The 19,429-nt window shown below is 31.3% G+C and overlaps 2 protein-coding genes and 1 non-coding gene across 3 annotated transcripts; 2 read left to right on the top strand and 1 right to left on the bottom strand.

Annotated features, from left to right (window-relative positions):
• The first annotated feature begins 9,743 nt into the window (after positions 1-9,743).
• Positions 9,744-12,851, top strand: LOC131623027 (rRNA 2'-O-methyltransferase fibrillarin 2-like). Its single transcript, XM_058894027.1, has 7 exons — positions 9,744-9,893; positions 10,061-10,374; positions 10,880-10,975; positions 11,065-11,142; positions 11,221-11,397; positions 12,274-12,342; positions 12,527-12,851. Exons 1-7 carry the CDS (start codon positions 9,878-9,880, stop codon positions 12,701-12,703), a joined length of 927 nt encoding a protein of 308 aa, XP_058750010.1. The 5' UTR covers positions 9,744-9,877; the 3' UTR covers positions 12,704-12,851.
• LOC131623096 (small nucleolar RNA snoR60) lies at positions 11,882-11,952 on the top strand. Its single transcript, XR_009290129.1, has one exon. It is a non-coding gene; the product is annotated as a small nucleolar RNA snoR60 (small nucleolar RNA).
• Positions 12,852-13,303: 452 nt separating the features above from the next.
• LOC131623026 (protein DETOXIFICATION 35-like) lies at positions 13,304-16,296 on the bottom strand. The gene is made up of 7 exons (XM_058894026.1): positions 15,958-16,296; positions 14,857-15,482; positions 14,671-14,727; positions 14,081-14,319; positions 13,878-13,996; positions 13,554-13,640; positions 13,304-13,448 (listed from the first exon to the last, which is right to left on the bottom strand). Exons 1-7 carry the CDS (start codon positions 16,216-16,218, stop codon positions 13,377-13,379), a joined length of 1,461 nt encoding a protein of 486 aa, XP_058750009.1. The 5' UTR covers positions 16,219-16,296; the 3' UTR covers positions 13,304-13,376.
• Positions 16,297-19,429: the final 3,133 nt, after the last annotated feature.

Here is a 19,429-nt window from a genome sequence, read left to right as displayed (position 1 = left end):
AGATAATCTCAAGGAGAAATGTCTCAATTTATGCATAAAGTTTTATTACTATGCATGTTTATGCTTTTATCATTGCATAATATGCTCGCAATTCATGTGAATATGGTCAACTGTTTGAAAAACAAATCAAGTTTAACTATTCATTGCAAATCTGCAGATGATGATCTCGGAGTTCATATTCTACAACCTGATGATAACTACGGTTTTGAGTTTGGTGTTAAATATTTTGCAGATACACTATTCTTTTGTGGATTTACATGGAATGGTGTACTACATTGGTTTGATATATACATATACAGTGATTTCAAAAGATCTGATTGTAGTTATTGTGACTGGAAAATTTATGAATCAGGACCATGTCGAACTATAATACCTGGAAAGTTTGTTTGCTTTCCGTGGAATAAGAACAACTAATTTCAGCCATTTTTAAGCAAATACGGTACTAAAGATATAGAGAAATCAATGTATCTTCTGAAATATTTTAAATAAATTTCTCATTATATTAAAGATTATATGCACATCTACAAGTTATATTTTAATGATATGACAAAATTAGAATAATTTAACATATTTCTTATATTTTAATTATTAAAATCATTAAAATGTGAAGAATTTTTTTTTGAAAAGTAATATATGAAAAAGTTATTATTATTAAATTTGAAATAAAAAATACTGATTGTTCCTTAGGTGGCGTTTACAATGGAAAAGGTAAATCCTTTTTTACCATGGAAAAATGAAAATCTTTATCATTAAAATAATAATAAAAAATACGAATAGTTAAGATTCAATATCGGCTACCTAAAGGTAACCAGATAATTTTTGTTTTGAAAATAATGATGTGGGTCCTACGGAATATTTAATCTATAATACAAAAAAATTGTTGTTCTGAAAATCACTAAAATACTCTTTTGTTAGTTTAGTCTAAATTAATAATTTGGGGGCTAAAAAAAAATTTTTTTTAACTCACTTTTTACCTTTTTTTTTCACTTTTCATTTTCCAACTTACTTTTCACTTTTCACTTTTTAGAATATTATTATTTATAATAATCTATTAATCAAAATATTCCAATAAATTATATTTTAATAAAAAATTATTACGATCATTCTAAATGATTGTTAATTTACATGTAAAATAGTATTTCATTTTTAAAAATCAATTTTAAATAATTGAATATTAATAACGAAGAAATATAATATGAAATCATTTTTATTTTAAGATACAATATTTTTTAAGAAAATAATAACAATTTTAGTTTTAAAAAAATTATTTTAATTAAAATGAATTTAAAAATAAACTTAAAAATATGTTGTAACACTAACACCCCATACATATCATTGTCTAGGATAACTTGCATATGGTATTAATATGATACATGAAAATCATACATAAGCAGCGAACTTGATAAATAGTATTAGCACAAGAACAAATGCCGAATACATCAAGGCCAAAAATCCTTAACTCATAATGTGTACTACTACATAATCCAAAAGATACATAGTTAAAAGATACAAAAGAATGAAACATCGCCAGGAAACACCACAGCAAGACTAAGTCATCTTACCCTTGCCTTTATCCTGCCTCGAACCACCTGAAATAAGATAATTGGAATGGGGTGAGGTTACTAAATCTTAGTGAGCCTCTCTATCTTAAGGGTTCACTCAGTTCTACTGGGTGCATACAACCGAACGGATTCGCCGTGGATCCGGGTTTTCCTCACGGTCGCAAGATAGTGTGACAAAATAAGACGAATATGGAAATAAAATTTGAGACAACAAAAAGAAAAAATGTCAAAATGTGGGAAATATGGGATTCAAACCCGTGCCTTCTTATATGCAAGTTTTATTCCTTACCAATTGTGATATGTTATTTATTTGAAATAAAAAGCCAATTGAAAGTATATATAGGGAAACTAAGTGTTTTCCATTAAAAAAATATAAATAATAATGAATAAATTATATTTTTTTTAATAGACAGAATAAATTGTAAATAAATGTTTATAAAACCCAATATGTTAATGTGAATAAACCAAAGATATCTAATATTGCTGCTGCAATGATCTCTTGGATTCTAATCTGAGAAGTGATTCTGACTCTAATGAAAAAGTGTGGCCAAAACATCAAAAGCCAAGCAGTTACGTTTCCGCGCTACACAAGTTCTGACGAAGAGTAGCAAAGCTTCAGAAGCATCTGAAGTCATTACTCGGATATGAAGTCTGAAGAAACCATTCTGAAGACCAAGTGTTGAAGACTCTGAAGACAAAGTTCTGAAGACTCTGAAGACTTAAAGTTCTAAAGAATAAGATTTCAAAGAAAAGTGCTAAAGTCTCAAAGACAAGGTTCTGAGCGAACAAGTTCTGAAGACTTAATCATGTGAAGACTCAAGTATAACAACTCTACTCATGCTTCAACCATCAACCATCAGAAGCCTCTGAAGTTGAGAAGTCAAATGTTACCGTTAGCATTGATAAGTACACAGTACATAAGAGTTTTATTCCACTACATCTCCATCAGCTTGATTTGTAAGAAGGACATGCGTGGTAGTACTACTCAAAAATCACTATGTAACGACTCTTTTTATAGTCAGCTGTTCCATAACTGTTATTTTCTCAACATATATATTCTATTTGGCTATAAAAGAAGAAGATCATATACTTTGTAGTAGTTGGTTCTAGAAGTATCAAAATATAACCAAACCATCAACCAACATAAAAATAACAAGAACAACTGATAATAAAATGACTATTTAAGTATGTTATTGATAATGAAGATGATCATGGAAGTTTCAACTACAAATCCATAACAAGGATGTTGTGCTCTGAAGTGATCATTGAAGCATATAGACAAGAGTTGTCCATAATGTTCTAAGAGGAATCAAGATGAAGAAGTTCTTCTCTCTTCTATGTGAAGATCAACCAAGCTTTCAAAAGCTTATGAAGAAGAGGCCGTGAGAAGTTCAAGTGCTTTGGGCGGTTGTTTGTGAAGAAGCTACTTGAAGAAAAGAAGATCACACATCAATCTACAATATAATGTAATATTTTTAGTGTGTATTAGGATCTTCTGATGTACTTAATTGAGTTTACATTTGCTTGTGTAGAAGCTCTTTATTGTAAACAAACCTTGTGAAAACAAATAGTTGTTTTCTCCTCAAAGGACCAGTTAAGTTAGAAACTTAGAGAAGACTAAGATGGTATTCTTAGTGGTTGTTAGTCACGGGCGGTTGCCCGTGCAAGGTTGTTAGTCACCGGCAGTCCGTGCAATTGTAATCAGTTTGGTTATAGTGGATTAGGACCTTGAGTTCAAGGCAAAATCACCTCGGAAGGGTGGACTGGATTAGCTTGACAATTTCTCAAGTGAACCAGGATATATCATGTGTTCATTCTTATGCTTTACTTAACTATTTACGTTTCTGCAATATTCTTAGAGAATCATTCAACACAATATTGAAAAGAAGCAAGAAAATGTCAAAGAGTGAAAAAAACCAATTAACCCACCCCCCATTCTTGTGTTTTTTTCACACATTCAATTTGTATCAGAGCTCCGATTCTGAATATGATAAAGAGTTGAGTCCTTATCAAACACCTAAAAGTGACCGATAAAGATCCAAAAGCTGTGTGAAGAAATACTATGGGTTAGTCTCATATCAGAAGATGTTAATTGAGTATTAAATTGTAACCTAACAGATTATCTTGAACTAATCGCTGATTTCTTACTTACCGAAGAATAGTTCTTATGAGTATGAGATGTTTTCAAGAAATGGATTAATCCACCCTTGACTTTCTCATAGAAATCTCATTTAAGAATTTCTTCAAGAAAAGAAAGAAAGAAGGGTGTCTTATATTTTTGATAAAGGATATCACAATGAAATCTGAAGAATAAGCAATCAAGCAATGAGAAGAGTTAATATAGGGACTCTGAATACTATCTCTCTGAAAAGCTTCGAAGAAAGGAAAGCTTATTGATTATTCGAAAATATAATTAGAAGGCATAGTTTATGATAAGTCAGATCCTCTAAGTACTGGTGGAAGAAGCATAGTTAATTGAGCTGGTTCAATTTGGGAGTTTATCTCAAATGAGTAAACTTCAAGCTGTCAGATGCTATCTTAAGAAGATAAAGCCTATGAAGATCTCAGACTCCAACTCAACTATAAAAAAATATGGAGTTCAGAAACACCTAAATGGTATTGTCATCTTAAGCCTGCAAAGAAATTATCATATCGAAGATTTGTAGTCTCTGAAGGAGTATCCAGAATAAAGAGTTAACAAGTGGAAGAAAGACTGGATCAGATTATGAAGAAAAAGCGACAACTTTGACTCTGAATCTGAAAGATATAAGTACAAAGTGCTTAGAATCAAAGAACAATGAAGAAAAAAAGTTGTGTTAACTTTTTTTTAGTCTTAATATTAGACCAAATGCATTTTGTTTTTTTAGATTTTATTTTCTTAGAATTTGAATACTTTTTACTTATATTTTTTCACATAAATAGTAACGTTTTTAAAGTAAGAGATATAATATTAACTAAAACTATTTTAATAGGGTATGTGAATTAGTTTAACTAATATGTGCTAATTAAATTAAGTGAGTGTAAATTGATGAGTTATAATTCGATTTATGATGACTAGTGGTTCTTATTTATAAATAAACAATTTTAAATAAAAAATTAATTCTATTAATTTTTATTCTTAAATCCCATTAGTTTACTGGTTATTTATTATCATTGCTCAATATTTTCTAGAATCAAACATTTATTTATTTATTTATTGGTATTTTTTAATATGGTGAGTTAGATAATTCAATTGATATATGCTACTTGAGATAATAAATATAAACTATTGGTATATGAATCAATCCATGACATCAATATTTCTTTATGTTTATGTATTAATTTAAACAGATTGTTTGTATTTATAAATCAACAATTTAAAAAAAAATTAATTCCATTATACCAAATTTTAAATCTATTTGAATTTACTTTTTATTTAATACTTTGGTCAATATTATCTAGAATTAAACATTTGGTGGTATTTTTAATTTAATAAGGTGAGTATGATAACTCAATAAATGTAAACTAAGTGAGATAATGAATGTAAACTGCTCCTTAGAGAGGTAAGAATAAGTCAAACTTATTAAAAAGACTTACAATCTAACATATACAGAATCAGAAGCTTGCGTTCTAACCTACACAAATTCAGGACAAATCAGACTTTTTTAAATAGAAAAATCGTATGCTATAAACCTATTTTGTAAAAAGAAGTTAGGTTGTAGATTATAAAAATTCTTTTTAGCTTATCAGATCGATCTATTTCAATAAATATGAATAACTTTATTACATTTATTATTATATTGTATTTTATATTTTGAAATAAAATACAGAAATAAAACTTAATATATTGAATAAGTTAAAAAAATAAGCTTAAAAAACCTCATGAACAATGTCATAAGTTGTTTAAATAATTTTTTCTCAAATAAATAGTATCACAAAACTTATATTACTAGGTAAACTGGAATAAGAGAATGTAAAAAAATATTTAGTCTCATCTATCGTTTAATTTGTTAGTATATTTAAATATTAGTTGAATTGTTTATTTTAAAATACTAAAATGAAATAAACTTTTAAGTAGGTTAATATGTCAATCATGAATTCGTAAAGACTATACTCAAGCTTTAAACTAATAGTATGTTTGAAAAGGCGGTAGAAAAGTGCCAGACGTGCATTTGGTCAGAAGCTCCAATTTATAGCTTCACATTTCCACAGTGCAAGTACATTGGAATGTGTTGCAGACTCACGTTTCCTAAACTAGAAGCTTACCCAAACATAGCATAAGGTTGTGATAAACTACATATTAGACTCAAACTTTGAATTTTTTAACAGATCATGTTCATGCTTGACAAAACTTATCTCGGTCCTACTTATTTCTACCCTTATGGATCAATCAATGACATCAACATTTAATCATATCTATGTATTAATGTTAGAAAGATATTTGTATTTATAAATCAACAAATTTAAATAAAAATTAATTCCATTATGCAAAACGTTAAATTATTTGGATTTACTTTTCATTTATTTTTTTTAATTCAAATATTTATTTGTTTGTCTTACAACTTTCTTCAATTTTATCTGAAAATCACTAAAATACTCTTTTGTTAGTTTAGTCTAAATTAATTATTTGGGGGCTAAAAAAAAATTTTTTTTAACTCACTTTTCAACTTATTTTTCACTTTCCAACTTACTTTTCACTTTTTAGAATTCTATTATTTATAATAAATTATTAATCAAAATATTCCAATAATTTATTTTTTAATAAAAAATTATTACGATCATTCTAAATGATTGTTAATTTACATGTAAAATAGTATTTAATTTTTAAAAATCAAATTAAATAATTGAATATTAATAACGAAGAAATATAATATGAAATCATTTTTATTTTAAGATACTATATTTTTTAAGAAAATAATAACAATTTTAGTTAAAAAAAATTATTTTAATTAAAATGAATTTAAAAATAAACTTAAAAATATGTTGTAACACTAACACCCCATACATATCATTGTCTAGGATAACATGCATATGGTATTAATATGATACATGAAAATCATACATAAGCAGCGAACTTGATAAATAGTATTAGCACAAGTACAAATGCCGAATACATCAAGGCCAAAAATCCTTAACTCCTAATGTGTACTACTACATAATCCAAAAGATACATAGTTGAAAGATACAAAAGAATGAATCATCGCCAGGAAACACCACAGCAAGACTAAGTCATCTTACCCTTGCCTTTATCCTGCCTCGAACCACCTGAAATAAGATAATTGGAATGGGGTGAGATTACTAAATCTCAGTGAGCCTCTCTATCTTAAGGGTTCACTCAGTTCTACTGGGTGCATACAACCGAACGGATTCGTCGTGGATCCGGGTTTTCCTCGCGGTCGCAAGATAGTGTGACAAAATAAGACGAATATGGAAATAAAATTTGAGACAACAAAAAGAAAAAATGTCAAAATGTGGGAAATATGGGATTCAAACCCGTACCTTCTTATATGCAAGTTTTATTCCTTACCAATTGTGATATGTTATTTATTTGAAATAAAAAGCCAATTGAAAGTATATAAAGGGTGACTAAGGATTTTCCATTAAAAAAATATAAATAATAATGAATAAATTATATTTTTTTAATAGACAGAATAAATTGAAAACAAATGTTTATAAAAACCAATATGTTAATGTGAATAAACCAAAGAAATTTATAAAATCCAAATTTGAAAATAATTATGGCGAACAAATTTGAGGTATGACAACTTGTAGTAGAGAATATGGTGGAAAATAGACTTAGGTGGTTTGGACATGTAAAGAGGGTGTGATACACGAGCTTATCTCTACATCGTATACTTGGTTCCATGCCCTTCTTAGATATAGGACTTATAGAGGCATCTCACCCTCGAGTTCTAGAGCTTCTTGGTGACCGAGTGGAGATGCACCTAACATATATCTTCAAGTGGCCTTCGTGGATGTGACGCTTAATCTCCTCCTTGAGTTGGTACATGTATTATTGCACGATGGCCTTGACTTTATGAAATTTACACCACATGTGGGGTTCAAGTCTCGAGATGTTTAACTTGGGGGTTAACGGAAGAATGATATCGTATGTGTGAAAGACCTCATGCCATATCCGCTCACGACGAGTGTTTAGGGGCGTGAAGTTCTTTGTGGGCCTCCCGCTTCGGCTAAAGGTTGCCATATCCTTGACAAGTGAAATGTAACGATTCCCGCACGTCTGCTGCATATAGTCAAGATTGTTAGATGTCTACTCCTTAACATTCTTGGTCTATTTCTCTATGTTTCTTTCCTTGCCCTTGATGTAGTATTATGTGTGTGTCACCACTTCCTCCATGGAAATAAATGACCTTTGGACGAGGGATTCGTTAAAATCTTCAACGTTCAGTCCGTTCTAGAAGGCTCTTAAGAACGCCTTATGGTTCGTATGGATGACTTTGATGATCACCTTCACGAAATCGAGCAATATATTTTCTCAAGGACTCTAAAGGGCGTTGTAAAATATTGTGAAGTTGGTGGTTGAAATCCTTTTGTGCCTACTCGTTGAAAACTAATGGAACAACTTATTTAATAGGTCCTAGTAGCTGGTGACTAAGAGTCGTGGCAGATTCATGTACCATATTAACACCGTGTCCCTGAAGGTACTGAAGAGGAGCTTGCATGTAAAGAATTACATACTCAAATAATTGTCATCTATGTGTTGTTGGAAGTGAGATACTTTTGGGGGTCGCTTCTTCCATTAAGCGTTGCAAGTGATAGTGGCTTGAAACTTTATAGTATGCGGGTTCCACAAATATCATCTGTGAAAAGCTAAGGGTCTAGAACTGATGTCTCCTTAATGGGACAAACATCCTATTGGTGGTGCTAGAGGTTAAGGATATTTTTCCTCTAAAGTCTGATTATGGCGACACGAATCGTCCACAGCGACACAAATATCCACTATAGCATCTTGGTCCCCACCAGAGCTGCTACCATTTGAAGTTGTTGCTTGTTTGTTCACCATAATTGAAAGTTATTGAAGAGGGTGGACAATAAGTTGTTCGTTAGATAAAAATGTGACCTATGTCAGTTTTACCAGGGCCCTACGGTGGGCGCCAATTGTACTTGCTAAAAAGTACAATAAATGTAGCTATGTACTTGGAGGGTTGTATGTGATGTTCATAGTTGTTGATAATGTTTATATGTATATGTGGTTTTTGGGTGAAAATTAATTCTTCCCCTTAGCCCTAAAATGGAGGTATTTATAAAGGGTCATTGAGTCTGGCTAGAGAGTGGTGATCCTCTGCCCCTCTCTTAGAAACATGAAGAGTAAGAGAGTTATTCTTCCTCAAATCGGGGAGATGTCAATTATCTTCTTTGACCCTTTCTCTTAGTCCGTTATGGTGAGACACACCATCTCTCGTGTTCACTAGCAAATGGGTAATGAGAGTGAGTTTAGGTGGGCTAAAACAAACAGATGTGCGACTACTAAGATCCATACGATCTCATGGCCCATTTCATGTGGCTTTGGCTTCGTTGGGAAACTCACCCTTGTCAGTGTGTTTTGCCTCCCTTACATGGGCTATTCCTTCTTAAGGCCCAATATAATTATAACCGTACAAAACCCATCAAGTACGAGGGCTTGTAAAGAACAAAGTAATTTGATTTGATTGTTTCTAATCTTCACACTTGAGCTAGCACCAAAGAGCCTTTTAGACCATAAACTCTTATAAATCGACATTACTTAAGGTTATATGTTGGATGAATGAAATATATATAATTGAGTTGTAGTTGTATGAAATAAAATAAAATAAAATTCTATAATTTAAATTATATAAAATTAGAGATGAAGCAAAATAAAATGATGTGATTCTATTTCATTTCATTATTCTAGTTCATCCTAAAATATTCATAAAATTAAATAGTACCTCTAATATATTCCATTTCCATTCCATTTCATTTCGTTGGTTTTAAAATATTCAATCTAAGTCTAAAATACAAAGTCAGCGTGTATTTAGAAACTAAATAGACATTTGTGTTATTTAAAGAGACCTTAGAAGGATTTTACTATAATTCTCTCTTTTATAAAGAAAAAAACAAAACCTAAAATAACTTTCAACAATATAGAAAAAAAGGTATTGGGCTTCTCAATTGGGCTTCCGGGTCAACCCATTATCCATCCATCACTCCTCTGATTCGCTCCAGAGGCATAAAATATCCAAAACCAAAACCCTAATTCAAGCTATAAATCCCTTTCGTTTCCATAAACCCTTCTTCACACTCTTCACTATCATAAACCCTTTCTCGCCGCTAAGACCCATCTCACTGCATCGAAGATGGTTGTTCCCAGAGGTATCAGAAAACACCACTAACCCTTTTCTGTTTCATTCTATGATAATTATTTGCTGAATTTTTATGCATGTGTAGTGTTTGAACAAATGTTTCTTTGATGATTTCAGTTTGTAGAACCATGTAGTGATTTATTTGATTATATGTTGTTAATTGTGTTTTATTTGTAGGTCGTGGTGGTTCCGGAGGAGGTTTCAGAGGAGGTAGAGGAGGTGACAGAGGAGGTAGAGGTGGTGGTGGTAGAGGTTTTAGTGGAGGAAGAGGAAGTGATTTTAAGCCGCGTGGTGGTGGTAGAGGACGAGGACGTGGAAGGGGTGGTCGTGATGGTGGCCGAGGAGGTGGAATGAAAGGAGGAAGCAAGGTTGTTGTTGAGCCTCATAGACATGATGGTATTTTCATTGCTAAGGGTAAAGAAGATGCCCTTGTTACAAGGAATCTTGTTCCTGGGGAGGCTGTTTACAATGAGAAGAGAGTTTCTGTGCAGGTAATTTCTTTCTCATCGGTAACAGTTTATGGTTTGAATTAAATCAGTACTTTTTAACTGATTGAGTTGATTTTACTTGTGTGTTTTTGTTGTTCCGGTTCATTACATGCTATTACTTGCAATCAACCATTCATTTATGATTGTTTGGGAGACCTTTTTCAGCTAATGACATTTTTATGAACTTTTTTTTACTGTATTTTTATAAGTTAGTTCTCCAAGATAACTTAGGTAAACAGCTTATAACATATATAAAAATAATTTAAATTTATTTTGTTATATAACTAGCTTATGCTGGCTTATTCTTAATAACTTATTTTGATAAACACTTGATAAACAATAATGTTCTCTCTTTTACTTGATTTTAAAGCATCAATGTCTTTTCAAAATGTGCAAAATATTTCTGTAAGTGTTAAATTTGGAAATTAAGTTTCTGTGTTTTTTTACTGTGGAATACTTTTATTAGTTTGTTGTGTCATAGCTAATTGTTGATATGTAAAATCTGCAGAATGAGGATGGAACTAAAGTTGAGTATAGAATTTGGAACCCTTTCCGTTCCAAGTTGGCAGCTGCTGTCCTTGGTGGTGTAGACAATATTTGGATTGTAAGAGGCTTAATTTTCTCAAACATTATCTCTTTTACATGACATAATCAATCAAGTACTAATGACTATGTTTTGTTTTTTTTATTTAGAAACCCGGTGCTAAAGTCCTTTACCTAGGAGCTGCTTCTGGAACAACTGTCTCTCATGTGTCTGATATTGTTGGTCCAGTAAGTATAAATTAAATTGTGTATTTTTTACATCTTATGTTTAAGGACCAATAAGAATTATCTGTTATGTTTATGTAGACTGGAGTTGTGTATGCAGTAGAGTTCTCCCACCGAAGTGGGCGTGATTTGGTTAACATGGCCAAAAAGCGTACTAATGTTATTCCCATTATTGAAGATGCTAGACACCCAGCCAAGTACAGAATGTTAGTTGGCATGGTTGATGTCATATTTTCTGATGTTGCTCAGCCTGATCAGGTGTGGTTTACATTGTGGCTAATTTATTTTTAACTGATGGGACAAGAAAACTTTTTGTTGTGTGGTTTATATTGTGCCTAATTTATTTTTAAAGAATGAAACAAGAATATGTGTTGTGAAACTGTTTCATAACATCAATCTGTTATCAATCCACTAATTTTACTTATATTTGTCTGTCACTTATTGACAAGTTGATTAACAGTTTTTATATTGTATTTTTTTACATTTATTATTTCATGAACTGCTATTGATCAGTTATTTCCATTGGATTCATGTGTATGTATTTGTAGCTTTGGCATGAGCTGGCATTTTAATAATATTTATGCAATTTTTTTGATTTTAAAATTTTTCATATTTTTAAAATTTACTTTTTATTCATTTAACCTTTTGAAGTGTTGCTTAGCTTCTCAATTTTTGTATTTTAAGTTCTATTTTGTTTTTTAATCTTCAATTCATGGTTTAAAATGTTTTGGTTACTATATCAGTGCATATGATGAGTTACTCGGATTCCCCTTCAAGACTTCTTGGATGATGTAGACCCGAGATTCTGATGTACAAAGCAAGCTGTTTTTTCCTTTATTGTTTTATCCTTTGATATTCTATTTTTATTATGCATACAAGAACATGCTATTTTGTTAAAACTCTCTATTTTCAAGGACAGAAATTTGTATTTGTTGCTCCAGGGGTTGGTTTCCTTAGATTTTTCGTTTGTTACTTTTCATGTTTCTTTGTTTCTATTAATTCTATTCTATAAATGAATTTCATTTTTGCGAAGTTCTGAATAAGACTGAAATAATATTAATTGGCCAGTGGGTTGAAACTCCACGCAGTCCAAATGTTTTGTTTTGTTTGTACTTAATTTGATTACCATTGCAGGCAAGAATTTTAGGTCTGAATGCTTCATACTATCTTAAAGCTGGAGGCCATTTTGTTATATCCATCAAGGTTAGTTCAGAAACCAAATTTAATTTGTTATGACTTTTATCTTAGTGCCTGCTTAGTTTTTGCCAATATATCCTTTTTTCTTCCCGTTTCACGTGTCATTGCATATTATCACTACTCTCAATTGGCTTTTCGTTTCAATGTACCTCAAAAATCAAGGTCACTGAATTTTGTTGTTGTATTGCAGGCCAATTGCATTGATTCTACAGTTCCTGCAGAGGCAGTGTTCAGCAGTGAAGTGAACAAGTTGAAGGCAGATCAATTTAAGCCATCTGAGCAAGTGACTCTTGAACCATTTGAGAGGGACCATGCTTGTGTTGTTGGTGGATACAGAATGCCCAAGAAGAAGAAAGATGCTGAATAGTCTAGCCTCCTACTTTTGAGAACATTTAATTTTGTCAACTTTGTCAATTTAGGATTTCAATTTTGTTTTAAAGAATACTCGCTCAATGCTGTATCTGTGATTCTCATTATCTGTGATATTTATTAGAGTTTGTTTGCTTAACCATAAATTATGTCTTTTATAATTGCCAATGCAAGTGCTTAGAGTAAACTAGTTTAATAATTATATGTTTTATGTTAATGAGAGCAATCTACTTTAAATGGAAATGTAACATTTTTGGAACCAGAACTCAACTCTTTTTCAACTTTCTTTTGTGGAAGAATGTGTAGGACCGTATGATATCTTCTAAAGACTTGTGAAAGCTCTTATACCTGAATTACCTATAAAACTTCCATCAATTCTCTGAGCCTTCTTGTTTGTAAACCATGTCCCATGTCAATTACCATGACTTGGAGATAGAGAACCAGGTAAAAAAACTATCATGACATAATGTTCCTTTTAAAGAAGCAACAAGAAATCATGACTTGAAATCTATGACAACTGATCTAGAAATAATATGACAAAAATTACTAATATGCCCAATAATAATAAAAATAAAGTTGTGCATGACACTTATCTCACTTGAACAAATATGAATATTATATCAACATTTAAAACTCTGACTTTAAGGAAACTGTTCAAACAACATTTAATTTCAATCAGTTCCTTCGGAAGATTGTTCTTGGTTAGAGCTCCAGATTCGCATCCGATTAGCAGTTTGCTCTACCTACAATCATATTCCATAAATTACATTATAAACTCTTAACAAAAATACTTCAACTAAGCAAATCTGTAATTATGATTTTAATATACTAAAAGGAAACATAATTACCTCCTTGGTCCAATTGGTCCTGTAAATAATGACTAAAAGGACTAAAATCTGAAGAATCATGCCACACATTGTGCCTCCCCATAGACCCTATACACAGATTCATACAAATTATATAATACATAAGTTGCACTTCTAATAACACCAAAACCATTGAAAAAAAATGTTTTCATGTCAATGTCGGTGTCCAAAACTAATACGAACACATGTCAATGTTGACATGTCAGTATCGTATTTCTGGTGTTCGTGTTTGGTAGTTTCAAAACCATAATGCTTTTCCAAGCAAAGTAAAGCTTTATTGATTCTAGAACAAGAATAGTGTTATACCTTAACCCCTAAATGCTGGTGGAAACCAAGAAAAATTCCAATAGGGAGTCCAACAATGTAATAACATGCCAAGTTTATGTAACCAACCATAATTTGCCATCCACATCCAATTACAACACCTATATAAAATCTCCTCAAAATTATTAGAAGCTATAAAAATGTAACTTTTTTCTATTCATAAAAGAAAATGATTAATCAATCACCTGATATAATTTGCGAAACAGTGTTGATAATCATGCTTATACCAAGAAAGTATGCTAATTTACTAGCAGCATGTATCATAACCTCACTCTTGGTAAAGATCGATGCAAATTTGTCTTTACTTAAGAAAATCACAGTCATGAAAATGATTCCAAGAAGAAGAGACTCAAACATAGTCACCAAGAAAGAGTATTTGGCTGCTCTTGGATGCGACATGCCAAGTGTATTAGACACACGAACACTTGCAAGGCATTATAATCAATCAATAATTAGTGTGAGCATTGAAAATAAACATGGAAAAAAAGTACTCTATATAATCAACAATTTCAGCATAGCCGTCTCAAGTTCATGGAAACTCTGTCTAGATTAGCTTAGCTGCAATTTAATCATGACAAAATAAATACTAGTTTTATCTAACCACGATTTGACCGTGACAATATTTTTTGAGGCCCTAATTAACTACAGTTTAACCGTAATACGTTTTAGACCCTGTACAGAAATCCGTTTTGCTCGTCCTCAAAAACTACCCTAACTTTTAGTAGATTTCATAACAAATTCTATTGCAATATGTGTTTAGTTTATAGTCACTCACCTTACTGCTATACTTATTCCAAGAAGCAACATGATGTGCCAACCCTGAATATTAAGGCTGCAAATACAAAAGTAAGAATATGAACTGGAAACCAAGCAACAATTGATTATATAAGAAAAAGGTGATATATGTGTATGGACAAAAACTATTATTTAAACCAAAATTTATGTATGATCTTAATCTTACCAAATTGAATAGGAAGCAACATCAATGACAGGGTTATCAAGATGACCAGCAAGAAGCATAATGCAAGCAGAATACCATTGTTCTAAACAGACCATTACAGATGAACCAACACTTAGTTTAGTAAATTCCCATAAATCCTTAAAAGCCATCCAAGATAATCCATTCCATCCTTCTTTACACCAACCAATGATATAAATTACCAATGCAACAGAAAATACCCATCCTGAGGTATTACTTGCCATGGCTAAGCCAATTATCCCCCAATCAAATACATGGGTGAAGATGTAAAGTAAACCATTTTGTATGAGCAATGTAACAACTGCTATGTACATAATAACATTAACTTTCCTTTGTGCTTGAAGATACTTCGTGATGGGTATATTGATAGCATAGGAAAACATATATGGAATCACTAGAATTGAATATTTTCCAGCTAGATCAGCAATTTCTTTTTCTTGGCCAAGAAGTTTTAACATTGGAGTTGCAAATATATGAACTGGTAACAAAAGTATGCAGGTGGTTATGAGTACAATCCATGACCTTTGAAGGTAAATACCAGCATTTTCAAACTGTCCAGCACCATAAGCTTGACCACATAGTGTTGTTATTGCATTTGACATGCCAAGCTGCAGTTTTACATTAGTAGATTTCACAACTTTATCTAGTTTTCAAAAATCATTCGGTATATGCTAGTTGAGCTAAATGAATAAATTGTTGATTTAGAATTCAATCTCAGTCACTAGTATTTATTTATATTTAGGTCTAGTATATTTTTAATGCGGTATGTTAACCTCGAGCTCAATTTAGTCAATTAACTTAAAAAGTATTATATTGGTCTCTAATATATTATGTTAGTAATTTTTTTATTTAATTAACAACTAATTTAGCAATGGTAAATTTTGAAAAGTTCAGAGACCAATATAATATCTTTTTAAAGTTAAGACACCAAAATCAATATAATATTTTGTAAAATTAAGATATCAAAATGAACGTGGAAGTTAACATGCGAATATTAAGACTTATATTTATGTAATAATGTAAAAGAAAAGTCAAAAGAAAAGATAAGAAGTTTGGATGAATGAGAGTGAGTGAGTAACTAACCAGCAAAGAGAAATAGATAGAAAAGATGACAGTTTGATAAATGGAGAAAGAAGAGAGTTGAATATCTCCAAGATGACCAGCATAGATTGAAGTTGAAGAGTTATTGAGAAACTGAAAAAGTAAAGACAAAGCCACTGGAATTGCTATCTTCCATATCTTCAATGTTTCACTCAACAAAACATGTCTCAAATCCTTGAAGCTTTTCACTGCCAAATAATCATTTTCTGTAATAAAGCTTTTGATTACCAAAGGAGTTTCCATATGAGTGAGATTTTTAGACTGATGTTTGGTATGAACTTCTAAATCTAGACTTGTTTTCTTGGGAAAATGTAATTTGTCTTTATTTATTTCTTTTGTTTGCATGCAATTAAGAGTTTTTTGTGAAGTAGGGACAAGAGTAGCTGTGCCCTTTAATATGCATGTTTAAAATTAAAGTATTACTATCATGAATGTCACACTCCATCCCTCACAACAATAATAAATAAATGAAAGAGAGAACAATGATTTATCAAATTATCCTAATTAACTATTAGTATATTCAAATTAATATTAATGTTATGTGAAAAAATAATAAATTAAAAATATTTATTAGAGGGTATAATTAGAAAATTAAATATAAAATTATTTTGAAAATATAAAGTGACAAGTATTTTGAGACAATTTTTTTTTTAATTTTTTTTTTAAATGTAACAATTATTTGAAGTATATTTTATGAAATATCTTGAGAGGTCCCATTTATTCTTTGATAATTGTTCAATCATTTTCATGCTTAAAATAATTCCAAAAAAAAATCAAAGACAATCACATGTTTTTTCTGGACCTTCTCTCTGACCACATCATAGTCGTCCAAGCCAACCACCATAAAGAGAGAGTGAAGGAGAGGGCCGGATGGCTAATCATGCACTTTTGATCAAATGCAAAAAAAAAAAAACTACCTTTTCGGGTGCAAGGTACTCCCTCCGTCCCATAATGAGTGACCCAGCACACCATTTCACACAGATTAAGAAAAGTGTAAAAAAAGTAAGAGAGAGAATATAATTTTTACTATAGTACCCTTATTATGTATTGGGAATTGTGAACTTTTTATTAATTGGAGGGTAAAATTGGAAAAAGTGTATTGGAAATTGAAATGGTTCATTCATTTTGGGACATCATTTTATTCCATTTGGGTCACTCATTGTGGAACGAAGGGAGTAGATAGTAAGAAGGTTCGATAGCTTATCCAGTGTTTTAAAAACAGGACCGGATATCAAACTGGTGAGGGTACTGAGTCACTGGTTTATTGGTCGAATCACTGGGTCACTGGTCGAACCACATGACTAAACCGGATAACTCGGTTGAATAGACCAGTCGTTATAACAAAATCATATAAGTATAAAATCTATCGAACCAGATGATTTAGTCCCTACAAAATATAACTAGTACTTAAATTTTTCTGAAAACATCATATTATAAAAAAATTCACAAGTTCATAATTTAAATTCAAATTTTACACATGGATATCACACACAATCAAATAGTACATAATTATAAAATATAAACAAAAATTTAATCGCAACATAATTTAATTAAATAATTTATAACAAAATAATTCCTAAATTTAATTTTAATGAAAGAAAAATTATTTCAATGTTGGGATCTCCTTTTTCAATATCAAAATTATCGGTAACAAAATCAACCACATCTACAACCATTATTTTATTTTATTTTTATTTTTATTTTTAATTAAAATAGTCAAAATGACATTGCTTTAATTTTTTAAATTAAAAAAATAATAAAAAATTTGAAAAATGCATTTAAACCACCGGTTTACAAAAACCGCCGGTTTTCCCGGTTTTAGCGGTTTACACCGGTTTTGACCGGTTCACACCGGTTCAATGACATTTCCGATCCAGCTATTGAACCAGACCGGTTACCTGGCCGGTTCCCGATTCGACTGGTCCGACCGTCCGGTCCGGTCCGGTTTTTAAAACTATGCTTCTACCGATTAGGATTTATCCATTGGACTAGAGAAAATAAATTAAAATGAAGATTTCAATTTTCATGACAATAAGATAGAAAAGATACACTTACATACTTAGACTCCTTAGTCCTTAATGAATTTGAGAAATTTTTAATGTAGCTTATGAGTTATCTTGTGAAAATATAATAATACTTTTATATTTCGAATCTAGATGCACTCAAACGCAATACATATTTGAATTAAACTCTAAGTAAATAAAAAAATATTACGGAGATATATTTTTGTATATATAATAGAGACGCATCTTTGGACGTTATTTGTTCAAAAACACGTTAGAACCCCTTTTTCTTCCTCACTTCTAAAAAAAAGCAACTCTAGACCTCTTCATTTCTCAAACTTCCTCAAACCACATTCAAGCAATCAAACAAGTTCAAACAACTTCAAAACTTCCTCCATTAACATCAACATAAAATCAAGATTGATTCCAACTGGACTCGGACTCTTAAAACTCTCACAATCCCAAACCTCATGCTTAATCTTAACCTCTGAAAAAGTTAGCGTCAATACCAACCCCTCCTCCCTAGTGATTGATGTAAAATAAATATCTTTTATCCCTGGCCGATCAATCACTACTAATTGAAAATGATTATGAAAATGATCAAAAATAGTTTTCCTCACACCATTAACGCCCTCTACCTGACCACCATGAAATAAAATTGACATGATAACAATCGACCTTCTCTTGGAAGACATAATACCATGAAAGAATTTTGAATTCACATCTCCCTCCTTTAGCCAATGTAATATAGACTTTTGCCACTGGATGCTAAAACGTAATTTGGATAAAGAAAGAATTTCTGACGATAGAGAACACATCTCTCTCAACTCTTTCTCCGCCAAATCTTGCTCATCTCTTTTAACATCCAAGAAAGAGATATATTCTTTTACCGCTTTGGTTTTTCCTTATATATTATGAGTGTGATTTTGATTCCATAATTTCAAACTGCCATTAATCAACTTAAGTTTCTCTTTATGTACAAAACCACCCCAACCATCCACGTGTAAAGAAAGGCATTAATCCCTCACAAAATCCTTATAGCATGATAAATTTGCCTAACATTTTAACATTCTCGTTGGCCTAGGGCCATAGTTCTCTTTATCAATAGTCATCAGAACCAGACACTGATCAGAAATAGTATGAGGAAGAGCCACTTGAATGCACTTAGACCATAAATAAACCCAAGTATCCAATAATAAGAAAGGATTTAGACGACTCATAGTAAGACCATCCCCCGATACCATGTAAGTATTCTCTGACACAACGGTAAATCAACCAAACAATTGTCTTTAATGAACTAATTAAAATGAGTAAAATCCTCCACTCGGACAACATATATCCTACTCCTTCTTTCCTCATTCAATCGAATAACATTAAAATTTCCATTCACATATCAATCGTTCTCCTCGACATCGTTAATCAGAACACCCAAACGATTCCATAACAATATC

Source organism: Vicia villosa, unplaced genomic scaffold, assembly GCF_029867415.1.
Source record: "Vicia villosa cultivar HV-30 ecotype Madison, WI unplaced genomic scaffold, Vvil1.0 ctg.000048F_1_1, whole genome shotgun sequence".
NCBI classification, from domain to species: Eukaryota; Viridiplantae; Streptophyta; class Magnoliopsida; order Fabales; family Fabaceae; genus Vicia; species Vicia villosa.
This window is presented reverse-complemented; position numbering and strand designations above follow the sequence as displayed.

What these genes read in the sequence shown, in the direction of transcription:
- LOC131623026 (XM_058894026.1), bottom strand. Translation starts at nt 16,218, where the DNA reads ATGGAAACTCCTTTGGTAATCAAAAGCTTTATTACAGAAAATGATTAT. An exon ending in CTATCTATTTCTCTTTGCTG is followed by an intron (nt 15,483 to 15,957) that starts GTTAGTTACTCA and finishes GTAAAACTGCAG; the next exon opens with CTTGGCATGTCAAATGCAAT. An exon ending in GTTGCTTCCTATTCAATTTG is followed by an intron (nt 14,728 to 14,856) that starts GTAAGATTAAGA and finishes TTGTATTTGCAG; the next exon opens with CCTTAATATTCAGGGTTGGC.
- LOC131623027 (XM_058894027.1), top strand. An exon ending in GTGTAGACAATATTTGGATT is followed by an intron (nt 10,976 to 11,064) that starts GTAAGAGGCTTA and finishes TTTTTTATTTAG; the next exon opens with AAACCCGGTGCTAAAGTCCT. An exon ending in ATTTTGTTATATCCATCAAG is followed by an intron (nt 12,343 to 12,526) that starts GTTAGTTCAGAA and finishes GTTGTATTGCAG; the next exon opens with GCCAATTGCATTGATTCTAC.